A 16,844-nucleotide genomic window follows, 5' to 3' on the forward strand; every position below is an offset into this window, starting at 1 on the left:
TACTGCAATGATTACAATCCACTGGTTACTAAATAAACATCACACAAATAACTGTAGTACAGATTATGACAAAAGTAGTCATAGGCCTTGGCACTGGTTTTTGACAAATGTTTACTAGGTATTTTTATTTTTGATAAGTTTCCACTAAGAAAATTTTAGTAATGATGGCTGGGCACCGTAGCTCACGCAGCACTTTGGGAGGCCGAGGCGGGCAGATCACGAGGTCAGGAGACTGAGACCATCCTGGCCAATATGGTGAAACCCCGTCTCTACTAAAAATACAAACATTAGCTGGGTGTGGTGGCGCATGCCTCTAGTTCTAGCTACTCAGGAGGGTGAGGCAGGAGAATTGCTTAAACCCAGGAGGTGGAGGTTGCAGTGAGCTGAGATCACATCACTGCACTCCAGCCTGGGTGACAGAGCCAGACTCCATCTCAAAAAAGAAAAAAAAAAGAAAAAATTTTAGTAATGATGAGTCCAAGTATGCCATCTAATAAGTAAAATTCGGCAAAATTAGAATTGCTAAGCTTCTATAAATAGAAAGAAAGAAAACAAATAAGAAACCAGACTACTTTCAATCAATTCTGGAGAATATACAATAGAAACATTAAGCTCCAAATGCAAACGGCTATGAAAAACAAAAAAATCTGGGGTTTTGTGGTTTATAGAAAAGGAGGTCATCTTTTTTTTTTTTTTTTTTTTGAGATGGAGTCTTGCTCTGTCACCCAGGCTGGAATGCAGTGGCGCAATCTCGGCTCACTGCACGCTCCGCCTCCTGGGTTCACGCCATTCTCCTGCCTCAGCCTCCCAAGTAGCTGGGACTACAAGTGCCTGCCACCACGCCTGGCTAATTTTTTTGTATTTTTAGTAGAGAGGGGGTTTCACCGTGTTAGCCAGGATGGTCTCGATCTCCTGAAGAAAAGGAGGTCATCTTCTACATAAGCAAGCTTTTTCTTTCCCTTGCCATCCTCAAATACAGCTAAGCTTTCTCAGAAAAAAGATCGAGTTATATTCATTCAATATACATATTTACTGAGTACACAAAACACACTACATTGCCAAGGCAGTAGTTTTTTAGAATCACAAAGTACCAAGCCCCAAACATGAAAGCATACCTTCACTCAAGAAAAATAAATTACAGAAGCAAATAATACTAATTATGCAAACAAATTAGCTCAGTTCTAAACGATACTAGAATATCATCATGATTTAAAAAAAAAAAAAAAATTATCGGCTGGGTGCAGTGGCTCATGCCTGTAATCCCAGCACTTTGGGAAGCCAAAGCAGGTGGATCGCTTGAGGTCAGGAGTTCAAGACCAGCCTGGCCAACGTGGTGAAACCCCCGTCTCTACAAAAAATACAAAAATAAGCCAGGCGTGGTGGAACACGCCTGTAAGTCGCAGCTACTCGGGAGACTGGGGCAAGAGAATCGCTGGAACCTGGGAGGCGGAAGTTGCAGCAACAGAGCAAGACTTCATCTCAAACAAACAAACAACAACCAAAAAATTATTAAACAATGTGGGAGGTTTTGCTTTATTTTTAAACCAGTAAAACACTATACTTTCTACATAAAAGTTTATTTGGGTCTAAGTTCAATTCTAGGCTTAAATCAAATTAAAACTTACATGTTAGTTAATAAAAGTTTTTTAAGACAGGGTCTTTTTTTTTTTTTTTTTGAGGTGAAGTCCCGGCCTGTAGCCAGGACTACAGGCATGCACCACCAAGCCCAGCTAACTTTTGTATTTTTCTTTTATACAGACAAGGTTTCTCCGTGTTGCCCAGGCTGGTCTCGAACTCCTGAGCTCGGCCTAGAATCCTGCCCAGCCTAGCATATTTCTGAAATGCACCCCACTACCTATACATTTGTATATAAACATGCTAATTACTGTTCATGTGAATCTTAAATTATAGTGAAGCCTATTTTTTCCTTTTATAGATTAGAAAACTTTTGGCCGGGCACAGTGGCTCACGCCTGTAATCCTAGCACTTTGGGAGCCCGAGGCAGGTAGGCTACCTGAGGTCAGAAGTTCAAGACCAGCCTGACCAAAAAGGCGAAATCCATCTCTACTAAAAACACACAAAAAAAATTGGCAGGTGTTGTGGTGCATGCCTGTAATCCCAGCTACTCGGGAAGCTGAGGCAGGAGAATCACTTGAGCCCAGGAGGTGGAGGCTGCAGTGAGCTGTGATCATGCTACTGCACTCCAGCCTGAGTGACAGTGAGACCTTGTCTCTAAGTAAATAAATGTTCTGACATTTTTTCCCTATATTCCAATGGATCATCTTATGCATCCCCAGAGGGTGCATATACTCTTTCAAGACCAATGATCTACACAAATTATACGATCTCTTTATTACTTTAAGAGAAGGGTCTCACTATGTTGTCCAGGCTGGATTCAAACTCCTAGGCTTAAGTGATCCTCCTGCCTCAGCTTCCCAAGTAGCTGGGACTACAGGACACACTACCACTCCCAGCTTAGAGCTACAATTCAATAAACAGGCATGGATTTTCAGAGTTCATCCAACAGACAAACAACTGATCTAAAATAACATTTATTAAGAACTTATTATTTACCAGACCCTGTGCTAGGAGCATTGTTATTTAAATAAACGTGATGCTCAGAGAGACCTAAGGAAACTTCTCCATGACAGTAGAGCTGGTAAACAAGACAGGACAGGTGGGATTTGAAACCAGAGTGATAGACTTCCAAAGCCTACTCTTGAGCAAATGATGTTATGTTCTGATTACCATATGGAGGCCAGGCGCAGTGGCTGACACCTGTAATCCCAGCATTTTGGGGGGCCGAGACGGGAGGATCACCTGAGGTCAGGAGTTCGAGACCAGCCTGGCCAACATGGTGAAATCCTATCTCCACTAAAAATACAAAAGATTAGCCAGGTTGGGTGGCACATAGTTGTAATCCCAGCTACTCAGGAGGCTGAGGCATGAGAATCTCTTGAACCCAGGAGGTGGGGGTTGCAGTGAGCAGAGATCACACCACTGCACCCCACTCTGGGTGACAGAGCAAGATTCCATCTAAAAGAAAAAAAGACAAATTCTAATTTACTAAGTTGTTTCACTCATACTTTCTACTACCCAAATTTAATGGCATTCTGATACCCTGAGCAAAACACTTCCATCTCAACCCTAAATTTCTTCATGGGAAAATAAAAAAGGCACACAGATAGAGAAACCGAGGAACAAAATGTCACTTATCTGAAGCTACAAAGCAGGCAGAACTGGGAGGTCACAAAATATTCCTAATTACACAATCTTTTTTTTCTATAGCTATGAATACAAGGTGATCCTTCTTCCCCTACAATGGCAGAGTATCTGAGCAGAAATGTGTTTCTTTGTGTCTTCTGACTCTGATTTTGTATTATTTTGTCAATCAAAATCTTATTACAAAGCAGCTTTCAGTTTTACTGATGGCCATGGCTTGGTAACATTTTTAAACACCAGGAAAAGAAAAACTGAGCCACAAACTCACACAATCTCCTCTTTAAGAACAAAGCTGGAAATGCACAACTTAGAAGACTATGCATATAAAGGATTCAAACAATTTGGAAATCAGAGAAACTGTTGTGGCTGGGTACAGTGTCTCATGCCTGTAATCCCAGCACTCTGGGACACTAAGGCAGGTGGACTGCTTGAGCCCAGGAGTTTGAGCTCAGCCTGGGTAACATGGTGAAACTCTGTCTCTACAGAAAACACAACAATTAGCTGGTGGGGGGTGGTGCGCCACTGCACTCCAGCCTCAGGGACAGAGCAAGACCCCGTCTCAAAAATAAAAATTAAACTGGCTTTTCTTTTTTTGAGACAGAGTTTCGCTCTTGTTGCCCAGGCTGGAGTACAATGGCGAGACCGTGGCTCACTGCAACCTCCGCCTCCCAGGTTCAAGCAATTCTCCTGTCTCAGCATCCCGAGTACTGGGATTACAGGTGCCCGCCACCATGCCCAGCTAATTTTTGTATTTTTAGTAAAGACGGGGTTTCATCATATTGGTCAGGGTGGTCTTGAATGCTTGATATCAGGTGATCCACCCACCTTGGCTTCCCAAAGTGCTGGGATTACAGGCGTAAGCCACCATGCCCGGCCGGCCTTTTTTTTTTTTGAGATAGGGCTTCACTCTGATGCCCAGGCTGAAGCACAGTGGAGAATTCATGGCTCACTGCAGTTTCCGCCTCCTGCACTCAAACGATCCTCCTGAATAGCTGCCTGACCTTTTTTTTTTTTTGTAGATGGGGATCTCACCATATTGTTCAGGCTGATCTTGAACTCCTCGGCTCAAGTGATCCTGCTGCCTTGGCCTCCCACAGTGCTGGAATTACAGGCATGAGTCACAGCACCCAGCGGGCTGTGTTTTTTTATTTTTTACCCTGACGGGGTCTCAGTCAGTCGTTGGCTGGAGTGAAGTGGCGTAACAGCTCACTGCAGCCTTGATCTCCTGGGCTCAAGTGATCCTCCCATTTCTTCCTTCCAGAGTAGCTGGGACTACAGGTGCACGCCACCACACATGGCTACTTTTTAAATTTCGTAGAGACGAGGTCTTGCCATCTTGCTCAGGCTCCAACTGTTGTATTCTTTCCAATTGAAATGAAGAATTATCTGCTCTTATGGACACATAAAATAAGAACGAACTAAGAGCTACCTAGTGGTAAGACACAAACTTCTCAGTGACTTTGGGTTTCCTGCGCCTGTAATCCCAGCACTTTGGGAGGCCGAGGCGGGTGATCACTTGAGGTCGGGAGTTCAAGACCTGCCTGGCCAACGTGGCGAAACCCCGTCTCTACTAAAAAAAAAAAAAAAAACAAAATTAGCTGGGTGTGGTGGCACATGCCTATAAGCTTGAACCGGAGGCAGAGGTTGTAGTGAGTAGAGATCGCGCCACTGCACTCCAGCCTGGGCGACAGAGACTCCGTCTCAAAAAAAAAAAAAAAAAAAAGAAAGAAAGAAAGACCAAGCAGAACGCAAATAAAAGGTCCGAAGAACAAGTTTTGTTAATTTGCCACAACAGACTGTACTCCAGGGGAAGCTCTGTTGTCCGTTAAAGTGAGTTCTCTGGGAAGATGAGAAGTAACCGACTTGCACGATTTTCCTGCCTTTTCTGTATTCTCTACTTACTATGACAATACAGCACTAGACTTTCCAGGTGCTTATACCAGCATAGTGCAATGTATTTAATGAGAAACCACTTCCAACAACAAAGCGTTCTAACTTCTCCAGCTGAGTTCGATGTTTTAGTCTGAACCAGGAAAACAGATGGAGGAAGAAAGCTGAACCAAGAATTAAGAGATTTACAATGTTTCCACTGAGACCTAAGACTCCACTTTGTTTCAGAGGGAGTGGGTATGGTTATTCTGAAGAGGAAGGCGGCCCTTATCCTGAATACCCGGTAGCCTCCGTGGGCTGGTGGGTGGGTCCTCCGGTCCAGCACCTCCATAATTTATGATCAAATGCCCAAGCCAACCAACTAATCCTCCCCTTCTCCCCCACAAGGAGGCAACCTTTATGTCAGAACAATGTGCCCAGAAGAAGCCAAAGACACAAGGCACATCCAAGGCAAAGACAATCTTAAGCACTTTCTCCTTCCACTTTCTCCACACCTTTACCCTTCGGCCCAACCCCTTCCCGTAATTTCAAGCTGTACAAAATGAGGTCCTAGGGTGGATCCGGGTGGTCTTTCCTTTCTCTACGAGTAAGCTCTACAAAGAGGCGAAAGCTCCCCGTGTTAGTTCTTAAGTTTGTGTATAAATTCTGAAAAGCAACGCTGGCCTGCGAGCTATGAAAAGCAGAAGCATGAGTCACTACACAACGGGTCAATCAAACCTGTAGACCAGAAGGCACGGATCTGGCAAACGGAAGGTGAGCCAGGAAAAAAACATCCCCCCAAACCTCTCCGCTGACAGGTTTATCTAGCTGGCTGACCTTGCGCAGGTCACCAGCCGCTCCGAGCACATTCGTGTCTAAGATGAGATGGGGGCTGGAAAGCCTTCCAAGAAATAATCCCTTCCGAGTGGTGACGTTCTATGCACCTTTTGAATAAACACATCCTAAGAGGCAACGGAGAAGTTTCTAAAGAGTTGAAATTTTTCAACAAAAGGAGGAGGGAAAAGTGCTCGGTAAAAACACAAGGGAGTAACTGGTTTTGGCCTCCGACCAGATGCGAGGGGAGAAAAGGGTGAGAAGTTAGACCCCTGTGATGAAGGGAAAAGGCAGCAGCGGAGACCAGGGCAGGAGCTGCAGCGCCCACCCGGGGCGAGCTGGGGTGCGCGAGGCCTACCGCGGGTGGGCCCGGCAGGGCAGGGCAGGGCAGGGCAGGGCAGGGCGGGGCGGGGCGCCCGCCGCGCTATCCTCCCGGGAAAGGCCGTGGAGGCGCCGGCCTGCGGCTGAGGAGAGGCGACAGCTTTCGGTATGGGATGTCGGGAAAAGGCTCTCAGAGCGAAAACTAGCTGCGCCGGGTGCTGGGAAGCCGACGCCGGGCCCGCAAAGAAGGCGCGCGCTCGCGAGGCCCCCTCAACGGGATGGGGCGGTGTGGGGGGAGGGGCCGCAATGGTGGGGGAGGGGAGGTCGCGGGCCTCTCACAATAACACCTCGCAGCCCCTCCGACCCCCGCCTCTAAGCCACCGGTTCCCTGCGACCCTGGATGCACTCACTGAAGTAGAGGGTCCGTGCGGGCCCCAAGCGGCTGAGGCGTCGGCGGGTAGCGCGTCTGTCGCTCGCTCGGTCCCGTCGGTCCCGCTCCGGCGCGTCCCTCCTCCGGCCCCAGCACCAGCAGCAGCTCCTCCACTTCCGGTTCCCCTGCCACTCAGGCAAATGGCTTCCGGAAGTCCCGCCCCCATCCCGCCACGCCTCAGCGTGGTTCCTCTCTCCCCGCCCTCGCTCTCCCGGGCGCTGGCGGTGTGCACCCAGGTGTCCCGCCACGCCCCGTTGGGTACCCTGCTTTGTTCTCGCGCTTACCCCCATTTCGTGTGGCGTCTGAGGGACATGGGCCTCTGTCTTTACTCCAGCTGCATCCCTCAATCCTGCGTTCGTGCCGCCGCAGTGTGGAGCTGGCATTCGGGACAATGTGGCGTGAAGTCACACTGACGCCATTCCCTTCACACTCAGCCAACTTGGCTTCCTCCTCCACCCATGGAATAAACCAGACTGCTGAAAGTGGGAGGGAAATAGCGGACCAAGGTTAAGGAGGCAGTACCTGACATTTATTCGTGGAATTTCTGTTTCTATGATGAATGTGGAGATTTTGGGTGACCGCCTGTTAAGGTGATACATAGGGGGATGACGAACCCCAGGCTTTTCCTTAAAAGATCCATCCAGTTTAGGGGAAGACATACATATACAAAGTCAATATTGGAAAGATTATGTGCCAAATAAATGCAGGATCTATAAAAGTAGAGAGGAGGGGCAAGAGATGTGCTCGAGCTTATAGCAGCGCAACGGTTGCTGGAGCAGTGCCTTGAGCTGGCCCTTTAAGGATCTCAGCTCTATGCTGGTGAATAGGCAGAGCCTTCCAGGGCTATTAAACTGATCGGGGGTGGGGGTTGATTTTGCTGACAAAGCCTGTTAAGAATACTGTAAAATCCTGGGAGCCTAAAATGTCAAGATATGTCAAGTAATTTTTCTTTCTTTTTTTTTTAAATTATACTTCAAGTTCTAGGGTACATGTGCACAACCTGCAGGTTTGTTACATAGGTATACAAGTGCCATGTTGGTTTGCTGCACCCATCAACTCGTCATTTACATTCCGTATTTCTCCTAATGCTATCCCTCCCCCAGCCCCGCAGCCCCCGACAGGCCCCGGTGTGTGATGTTCCCCGCCCTGTGTCCAAGTGTTCTCAGTGTTCAATTCCCACCTATGAGTGAGAACATGCGGTGTTTGGTTTTCTGTCCTTGTGACAGTTTGCTGAGAATGATGGTTTCCAGCTTCGTCCATGTCCCTGCAAAGGACATGAACTCATCTTTTTATAGCTGCGTAGTATTCCATGGTGTCTATGTGCCACATTTTCTTAATCCAGTCTGTCATTGATGGATATTTAGGTTGGTTACAAGTCTTTGCTATTGTGAATAGTGCCGCAATAAACATAAGTGTGCATGTGTCTTTATAGTAGTATGATTTATAATCCTTTGGGTATATACCCAGTAATGGGATGGCTGGGTCAAATGGTATTTCTAGTTCTAGATCCTCGAGGAATCGCCACACTGTCTTTCACAATGGTTGAACTAATTTACACTCCCACCAACAGTGTAAAAGCGTTCCTATTTCTCCACATCCTCTCCAGCATCTGTTGTTTCCTGACTTTTTAATGATTGCCATTCTAACTGGCATGAGATGGTATCTCATTGTGGTTTTGATTTGCGTTTCTCTGATGACCAGTGATGATGAGCATTTTTTCATGTGTCTGTTGGCTGCATAAATGTCTTCTTTTGAGAAGTGTCTGTTCATATCCTTTGCCCACTTTTTGATGGGGTTGTTTTTTTCTTGTAAATTTGTTTAAGTTCTTTGTAGATTCTGGATATTAGCCCTTTGTCAGATGGGTAGATTGCAAAAATTTTCTCCCATTCTGTAGGTTGCCTGTTCACTCTGATGGTAGTTTCTTTTGCCATGCAGAAGCTCTTTAGTTTAATTATATCCCATTTGTCTATTCTGGCTTTTGTTGCCATTGCTTGTGGTGTTTTAGTTAGGAAGTCTTTGTCCATGCCTATGTCCTGAATGGTATTGCCTAGGTTTTCTTCTAGGGTTTTTATGGTTTTAGGTCTAACACTAAGTCTTTACTCCATCTTGAATTAATTTTTATATAAGGTGTAAGGAAGGAATCCAGTTTCAGCTTTCTACATATGGCTAGCCAGTTTGCCTGGCACCATTTATTAAATAGGGAATCCTTTCCCCGTTTCTTGTTTTTGTCAGGTTTGTCAAAGATCAGATGGTTGTAGATGTGTGGTGTTATTTCTGAGGTCTTTGTTCTGTTGGTCTATATATCTGTTTTGGTACTAGTACCATGCCATTTTGGTTACTGTAGCCTTGTAGTACAGTTTGAAGTCAGGTAGGGTGATGCGTCCAGCTTTGTTCTTTTGGCTTAGGATTGTCTTGGCAATGCGGGCTGTTTTTTGGTTCCATATGAACTTTAAAGTAGTTTTTTCCAATTCTGTGAAGAAAGTCATTGGTAGCTTGATGGGGATGGCATTGAATCTATAAATTACCTTGGGCAGTATGGCCATTTTCACAATACTGATTCTTCCTATCCATGAGCATGGAATGTTTTTCCATTTGTTTGTGTCCTCTTTTATTTCGTTGAGCAGTGGTTTGTAGTTCTCCTTGAAGAGGTCTTTCACATCACTTGTAAGTTGGATTCCTAGGTATTTTATTCTCTTTGTAGCAATTGTGAATGGGAGTTCACTCATGATTTGGCTCTCTGTTATTGTCTGTTATTGGTGTATAGTAGTGCTTGTGATTTTTGCATATTGATTTGTATCCTGAGACTTTGCTGAAGTTGCTTATCAGCTTAAGGAGATTTTGGGCTGAGACAATGGGGTTTTCTAAATATACAATCATGTCATCTGCAAACAGGGACAATTTTGACTTCCTCTTTTCCTAATTGAATACCCTTTATTTCTTTCTCTTGCCTGGTTGCCCTGGCCAGAACCTCCAACACTATGTTGAATAGGAGTGGTGAGAGAGGCATCCTTGTCTTCTGCCAGTTTTCAAAGGAAACGCTTCCCGTTTTTGCCCATTCAGTGTGATATTGGCTGTGGGTTTGTCATAAATAGCTCTTACTATTTTGAGATAGGTTCCATCAATACCTAGTTTATTGTGAGTTTTTAGCATGAAGGGCTGTTGAATTTTGTCGAAGGCCTTTTCTGCGTTGAGATAATCATGTAGTTTTTGTCATTGGTTTTGTTTATGTGATGGATTACGTTTATTAATTTGTGTATGTTGAACCAGCCTTGCATCCCAGGGATGAACCTGACTTGATAGTGGTGGATAAGCTTTTTGATGTGCTGCTGGATTCGGTTTGCCAGTATTTTATTGAGAATTTTTGCATCAATGTTCATAAGATTGGCCTAAAATTCTCTTTTTTTTGTTACGTCTCTGCCGGGCATTGGTATCAGGATGATGCTGGCCTCATAAAATAAGTTAGGGAGTCCCTCTTTTTCTATTGATTGGAATAGCTTCAGAAGGAATGGTACCAGCTCCTCTTTGTAGCTCTAATAGAATTCAGTTGTGAATCTGTTGGGTCCTGGACTTTTTTTTTGGTTGGTAGGCTATTAATTATTGCCTCAATTTCAGAGCCTGTTATTGGTTTATTCAGAGATTCAACTTCTTCCTGGTTTAGTCTTGGGAGGGTGTATGTGTCCAGAAATTTATCCATTTCTTCTAGATTTTCTAGTTTATTTGCGTAGAGGTGTTTTTAGCATTCTCTGGCGGTAGTTTGTATTTCTGTGGGATTGGTGATGATATCCCCTTTATCATCTTTTATTGCATCTATTTGATTATTCTCTCTTTTCTTCTTTATTAGTCTTGCCAGCAGTCTATCAATTTTGTTGATCTTTTCAAAACACCAGCTCCTGGATTCATTGATTTTTTGAAGGGTTTTTTGTGTTTCTATCTCCTTCAGTTCTGCTCTGATCTTAGTTATTTCTTGCCTTCTGCTAGCTTTTGAATGTATTTGCTCTTGCTTCTCTAGTTCTTTTAATTGTGATGTTAGGGTGCCGATTTTAGATCTTTCCTGCTTTCTCTCGTGGGCATTTAGTGCTATAAATTTCTCTCTACACACTGCTTTAAATGTGTCCCAGAGATTCTGGTACATTGTGTCTTGGTTCTCATTGGTTTCAAAGAACATCATTACTTCTGCCTTCATTTGATTATTTACCCAGTAGTCATTCAGGAGCAGGTTGTTCAGTTTCCATGTAGTTGTGCGGTTTTGAGTGAGTTTCTTAATCCTGAGTTCTAATTTGATTGCACTGAGGTCTGAGAGACAGTTTGTTGTGATTTATGTTCTTTTACATTTGCTGAAGAGTGCTTTACTTCCAATTATGTGGTCCATTTTAGAATAAGTGCGATGTGGTGCTGAGAAGAATGTATATTCTGTTGATTTGGGGTGGAGAGTTCTGTAGATGTCTATTAGGTCTGCTTGGTGCAGAGCTGAGTTCGAGTCCTGGATATCCTTGTTAACCTTCTGTCTTGTTGATCTGTCTAATATTGTATGTCAAGTAATTTTTCAAGTAACTTGTGCTGTCAAGTGGCACTAAGTGTGTATTACTTTAGGCATATATAATCCAAGATAATTTTGTCCTCATATAAAATGATGTTTACATTGCTAATTTACCTTGGAATTCCCTTGGAGCTGCTCACACAGTATATGGCATACCTGTAGGTGCTCAGTAAATATTTGTTGTTCTGAGGGTTTTCTTAGAAAGAATTCACGTTTGGAGAACTCAAATGATGGTATTAAAGAGGCAGCCCGGCTGGGAGCGGTGGCTCACACCTGTAATCCCAACACTTTGGGAGGCCGAGGCTAGCGGATCACCTGAAGTCCAGAGTTTGAGACCAGCGTGACCAACATGGAGAAACTATGTCTGTTCTAAAAATACAAAATTAGCTGGGTATAGTGGCACATGCCTGTAATCCCAGCTACACGGGAGGCTGAGGCAGGAGAATCGCTTGAACCTGGAAGGCAAAACTTGCAGTGAGCTGAGATCCACCATTGCTCTCCAGCCCAAGCAAGAAGAGCCAAACTCCACCTCTAACAAAAAAGAACCCCCCGGGCGCAGTAGCTCACGCCCATAATTCCAGCACTTTGGGAGGCCAAGGTGGGCAGATCACGAGGTCAGGAGATTGAGACCATCCTCGCTAGCACGGTGAAACCCCGTCTCTACTAAAAAATGCAAAAAATTAGCCAGACGTTGTGGCGGGTGCCTGTAGTCCCAGCTATTCTGGAGGCTGAGGCAGGAGAACGGCGTGAACCCGGGAGGCAGAGCTTGCCCAAGAACGCGCCACAGCACTCCAGCCTGAGGGACAGATCGAGACTAAGTCTCAAGAAAAAAAAAAAAAAGAGAGGCAGCCCATTTCCAGTTTGATAGTGTTAAGGGGAAAAAAAAGAGGATGGAGGCCAACCCAAAGGGGGCGCCAATCCCTTGTCCAACGCCTCACCGAAAGTTCGCATTTGGCTGGAGGCAGACCCTGTGGCTCTGACCAGACTTCTCTGGCAGCAATTCTCTGCCATTTGTATCTTAAGAAGGCCCTCACCCTCTTTGAGTGGAGTCAGAGGATGCGTCAGATTCCAGATGTAAGCATTAGAACTGCTTTCTCTCAAGAGCTCCCTAATTCTGGGAAAGAAGAGCCTGTCCCACACTGTCAGGCCCTGAGGTCAGCAGATCTGCTCCTCCTTCCCGTGCAGTAGGTCTAGGTGCTGATGAGGGCAGTCCAGGGCGCTCTTGTTCTGGGACAGGCTCCAGTCCCCTTGCTCCAGCAGGTCTGGGGCAAGGAGGTCAGAGGTGGTGGGAGGGCCCCTGTTCTCTGTTTCCACTTCGTCTGGATCCTTGCTGCTGCAAAGTGGCACTGATTCTAGCTCTGTCCCTTCCTCCTTGGCTTTCCGGCTCTGATGGGGCCAGTGGCAGGGTCCACTCCTACAAACTTGATTGGAAGCCACATTCCTCTGACTCAAATATACTTCCAGCATGTAGTAAACGGTCCAGAAGACGGTGAAACAGCCTACCAGCACCAGGGTCTGGGGCCGAGGCAAACACCTAAGTGAGGCACTGTTTCCCGAAGCCTACAGCCTTTCTCAGCCCAGGACAATGAGCTCAGAAAGTCTTTTTCCTTCTATCGACTGCCTTTTCACCCAAACTATTCCCCCGCCCCGTTCCCCGACAAGGCCTGTCCTGTAAGAGTTAGGCTAGCAGGGTAGGAGCAATGCTATGAAACCACTGCTGGGACCCAGGTCTTCCCAGTCCTTCACTCTGCAGGTCACCGTGAGAAGCACACTAAGAACTCCATCCTCCAGACAGGACAGTCCCATCTACCCGCAGCTTGAGTCTTGGCCCTAGTACCTTGAGAGTGTTGGGGGTGATGGTGTAACCATCTTCCTCAGGAATTTTCAGCCCCGGTGGGCAAGGCAGGGCGAAGTCATCATGCAGGTATTTTCCACTCATGGCACTCTCTAACAGCCTGTGGAGAAGAAAAGGGGTAAGGATGCCCCACTGACTGTGGTGCCTATACCATCTGCCCTCACGCATCTTCCCACCTTACAGCTGAAGACAGGGAAGCCCCACAGCAAAAAGAAGAGGCCCAGACTGTGAGTTCCCAGCCCGGGGCTCCATCTACCAGCTTGAGGCTGGAGCTGGGAAACACAGCTGGGGTTCAGAGGGCGATGGGCTCCCTACGTGGCCCTTCCCCTGTGAGTGGCCTTCTCTCTGACACATGCGGCTTTACCCACCTTTGTCTGTCCCTGATGTCTACTGGACTCCACACAGAGCCATATAGGGTCAGCTGCCATTGCCGGAGGATGCCGACCTGGAATGACTCATCCCCTAGGGCAGCAAGGGGCAGCTCGTGAGCCACGCCCCTCTGTCAGCCATGCCAAACAGCAGAGACCCTGCCCCCCCTGCCACCCAAAGGGGCTCAGGCCACATGGTCTGCTCTAGCAGCTGCCTCACTGTGTCCCACTGACCCCAGGTTCCGCAGAAGGGCCTCACTGGGTGCCCTTAGGGATGGAAAGGGTTGAAAGGCTGTATTCCAAAGCAGAGTGTTGCTTTTCTCTCCCATATTTTGGGGGTTCCGCTGGGATTGGAAAAAATGTCTTTCTACCAAATTAAAGAAAGCTTTGAAAACCACTGGCCTAGCGAATACCTAACTTGACTGGAGGATGGGAGGGCCGAGCTCAATTTCCAGTCTATATGCCGATACTAAAGATATTCACAATTCATGGATATTGTGGCCTTCAGTGATATGGTGACCTTCCACAAGTCACCTCAAACCTCTGGGCCAGTTTAAAAAAAATGTTGAAATGAGTCCTGCCCTTACCTGCCTACCGGGGCTGGCCGAAGGATGGTTATACGTAAAAGGACTTGAAATGTGGTTTCGACAAGGACTTTTTGTTGCTATCCTGAAGAGAAATGGATGGGTCACTCCTCCAAGGAATATGAGAGGTAGTATAAATGAACAGTTTCAGATAGCAATGCCCATTTCATGGATGGTGCACACTCTTGGCATTAACCCTCTTGGTCCAGTGGCAACTCTATATATTGTACACGGGACACTTTCTGTGGGGACTCTGAGATGCAGAGGGACCAGATAACAAGCAGAAAAGGCAGGGCCTGGTGCGAGAGCACGAGGCTCACCGACATCCCTGACGACAAGCCTGTAGGTCCCTCGGGCTCTCTCTCCCCAGCATCGCACAGTGGAGAAGGTCCAGTCATCGAAGCCGTTGGGATCCCTGAGGAAAGAACACAGCAGAAACAGGTGGAAGGCGTGGACCAGAGAGCTGACCTTCCCCCAGCAACACTTTCTTACTGTAGTAGCCCTGGAAAGAACTTGGGAGGGTGCCACGAGGGCTTCTCAGGTGCCCCTTGCCCCTGGGGTCTCATGGAAGGAGGAACTTGTATTAACGTGGTGTGGTGGAAAAAGCAAGCATGGAGCCCGCACAGGCTTGGAGTGCCATGGGTCTAGGTTTATTCTTATTCTCTTGGGCACTTACTAGCTCCATGACTTGTTTTTTTTTTCTTTTTCTTTTTCTTTTTCTTTTTCTTTTTTTTTTGGAAACAGGGTCTCACGCTGTTATCCAAGCTGGAGTGCAGTGGCATGATCACAGCTCACTGCAGCCTTGACTTCCTGGGCTCAAGTGATCCTCCCACCTCAGTCTCCTGAGTAGCTGGGACTACAGGCATGTACTACCATACTCAGCTAATCTTTAAATTTTTTGTAGAGACAGGGTCTCACTTTGTTGCCCAGGCTGGTCTTGAACTCCTGACTTTAAGTGATTCTCCTGCCTTGACCTCCCAAAGTGCTGGGATTACAGGTGTGAGCCACCACACCCAGCCAGTTTCCTCATTTGTAAAAGGAGGTTACAAAGTCTAATCTAGGGGGTTCTTAGAAGGATTAGAGAATGTGTATGTGAGGTGCAGGGCCTAGCACTTGAAGAAGGTATGTGACAAAAGGCTTCCAGCCGCCAGGGATAGCCGGTGCCACAGTAGTTTAGGACAGTGCCAGGATCCACTTCTCCCATTTCTTTTCCTTGGAAAGGCCCTTGCTGAAAAGGTTGCTCAGGCCTCTGGCGGGTGTACATACGAGTCCATGCTGCGGGGGGCGCCGATGAGGGACATCATGCCGCTGGGGCAGAACAGCTTCAGCTCCAAGCTGCCGCGCCGTGGGTGAGTGATGGAGACTGTCACTGCCACATGCTCCAGGGTCTTCAGCCCCGACATCTCCAGGTCCATCCTGCTGACTGGAAAGTCAGGCTGGGCAGCTGGGAAACCAGCCCACAAACACACCTTCACTTCACCCCCAGGTACACAAAGACACACACTCACTGAAGCCACATACAAACATCTACGGCAACCCTAACTGGGACCTCGCCTATACTAGTAAATGGAATGGAGTTGCTGCTCTCAAGTTTACAACGTAGCTTCGAGTCTAGTTGGGAAGACAACACATACCCAAGACACAGTATAAGAATCCAGTAGAGCAACCTCAATCATTCATTCATCCAAAAAATTATTTACTGGGTACCTCCTACAGTACCCAGGCACCGTACTAGATGCTGGGAATATAAAGATAAGATGGGCATGGTCCCTGTCTCCTACCTGCAAGTGGAAAATGATATGGCATGGGAAATATACATAATTGATAAGGGAAGAGAAATAAGTCAGATGGGTTTAGGCACCCAGCAGTGAGACACACTGAAGGAAATGGATACAGATTGGTAGAGAGGGTTGGTAGAGGGCATTCTAGGCAGTGGAAAAGGCGTGAATAAAGATGAAATGCACACATCTCACTGAAGATGATGCACAGTTAATTTTTAAAAAATGCTGGTGGATAAATTTCAATGAAATTATGTGAGTGAAAAAAACAATCTCAAAAGAAGCATATAGCCGGGCAAGGTGGTGTGCACCTGTGGTCCCAGGTACCCAGGAGGGGGAGGTGGGAGGATTGCTTGAGCCTGGGAGGTGGATATTGCAGTAAGCCATGCTCATGCCACCACACTCCAGCCTGGGCGACAGAACAAGACTCTGTCTCAAAAAAAAAAAAAAAAAAAAGAAAAAAGAAAGAAAGAAAAAGAAAAAGGATGCATAGTGCACAATTCCATTTACATGACGTTCATTGAAATAACATACCTGCAGAGATGGATAAAAGATAAATGGGTGCCAAGGGGCAGGGACACAGGGAGGGGATGGGTGTGGCCAGAAAGGGGTAACACAAAGGAGTCTTGTGATAATTGAATTGTTCTGGATCTTCGTTGTGGTGGTAGTTACGCAAGGCTACATGTCATAAAATTGCATACAGCTACACACGTGCAAACACACATATTGACAGCATGGATATCTGGTGAACTCTGAATAAGCTCTATGGATTTTACCAATGTCAATTTCTTGGTTTTGATATTATACTTTAATTGTGTGAAACATTAAGATTGGGAGAAGGGTGCATGGGACTTCCCTTGTACATTTCTTTGCAGCCTCCTGTAAATCTACAATTATTTAAAAAAAAAAAACTACTGAAATGGAAGACTCAACTGGGGACTATTAAGAAATTAGGTTGCAATGAGAACAATTCTTTTTAAAGCACCCTTTCTTCCATTAATTTATTCCAGTCCAGGCATGGTGGCTCACTCCGGTAATCCCAGCAC

The 16,844-nt window shown here is 46.3% G+C and overlaps 2 protein-coding genes across 7 annotated transcripts in view; both read right to left on the reverse strand.

The window, feature by feature from the left end:
• The window catches only part of PAFAH1B2 (platelet activating factor acetylhydrolase 1b catalytic subunit 2), a 34,333-nt gene extending 27,532 nt beyond the window's left edge, over positions 1-6,801 (reverse strand). For 5 of the 6 annotated variants that reach the window (XR_004026049.1, XR_004026048.1, XM_030794808.1 and 2 more), the window contains exon 1: positions 6,657-6,789. The gene's annotated coding sequence lies outside the window, so the exon portion shown is untranslated. Of the gene's footprint in view, positions 1-6,656 lie in introns of all 6 variants that reach the window. The other variant, XM_003253196.4, reaches the window with a different exon arrangement.
• A 5,526-nt stretch (positions 6,802-12,327) lies between these two features.
• LOC100600730 (proprotein convertase subtilisin/kexin type 7-like) lies at positions 12,328-16,079 on the reverse strand. Its single transcript, XM_003253190.4, has 5 exons — positions 15,287-16,079; positions 14,341-14,435; positions 13,437-13,530; positions 13,051-13,168; positions 12,328-12,728 (listed from the first exon to the last, which is right to left on the reverse strand). Exons 1-5 carry the CDS (start codon positions 15,433-15,435, stop codon positions 12,369-12,371), a joined length of 816 nt encoding a protein of 271 aa, XP_003253238.2. The 5' UTR covers positions 15,436-16,079; the 3' UTR covers positions 12,328-12,368.
• Positions 16,080-16,844: the final 765 nt, after the last annotated feature.

The sequence above is a fragment of the Nomascus leucogenys genome, chromosome 15, assembly GCF_006542625.1.
Source record: "Nomascus leucogenys isolate Asia chromosome 15, Asia_NLE_v1, whole genome shotgun sequence".
Taxonomy (NCBI): Eukaryota; Metazoa; Chordata; class Mammalia; order Primates; family Hylobatidae; genus Nomascus; species Nomascus leucogenys.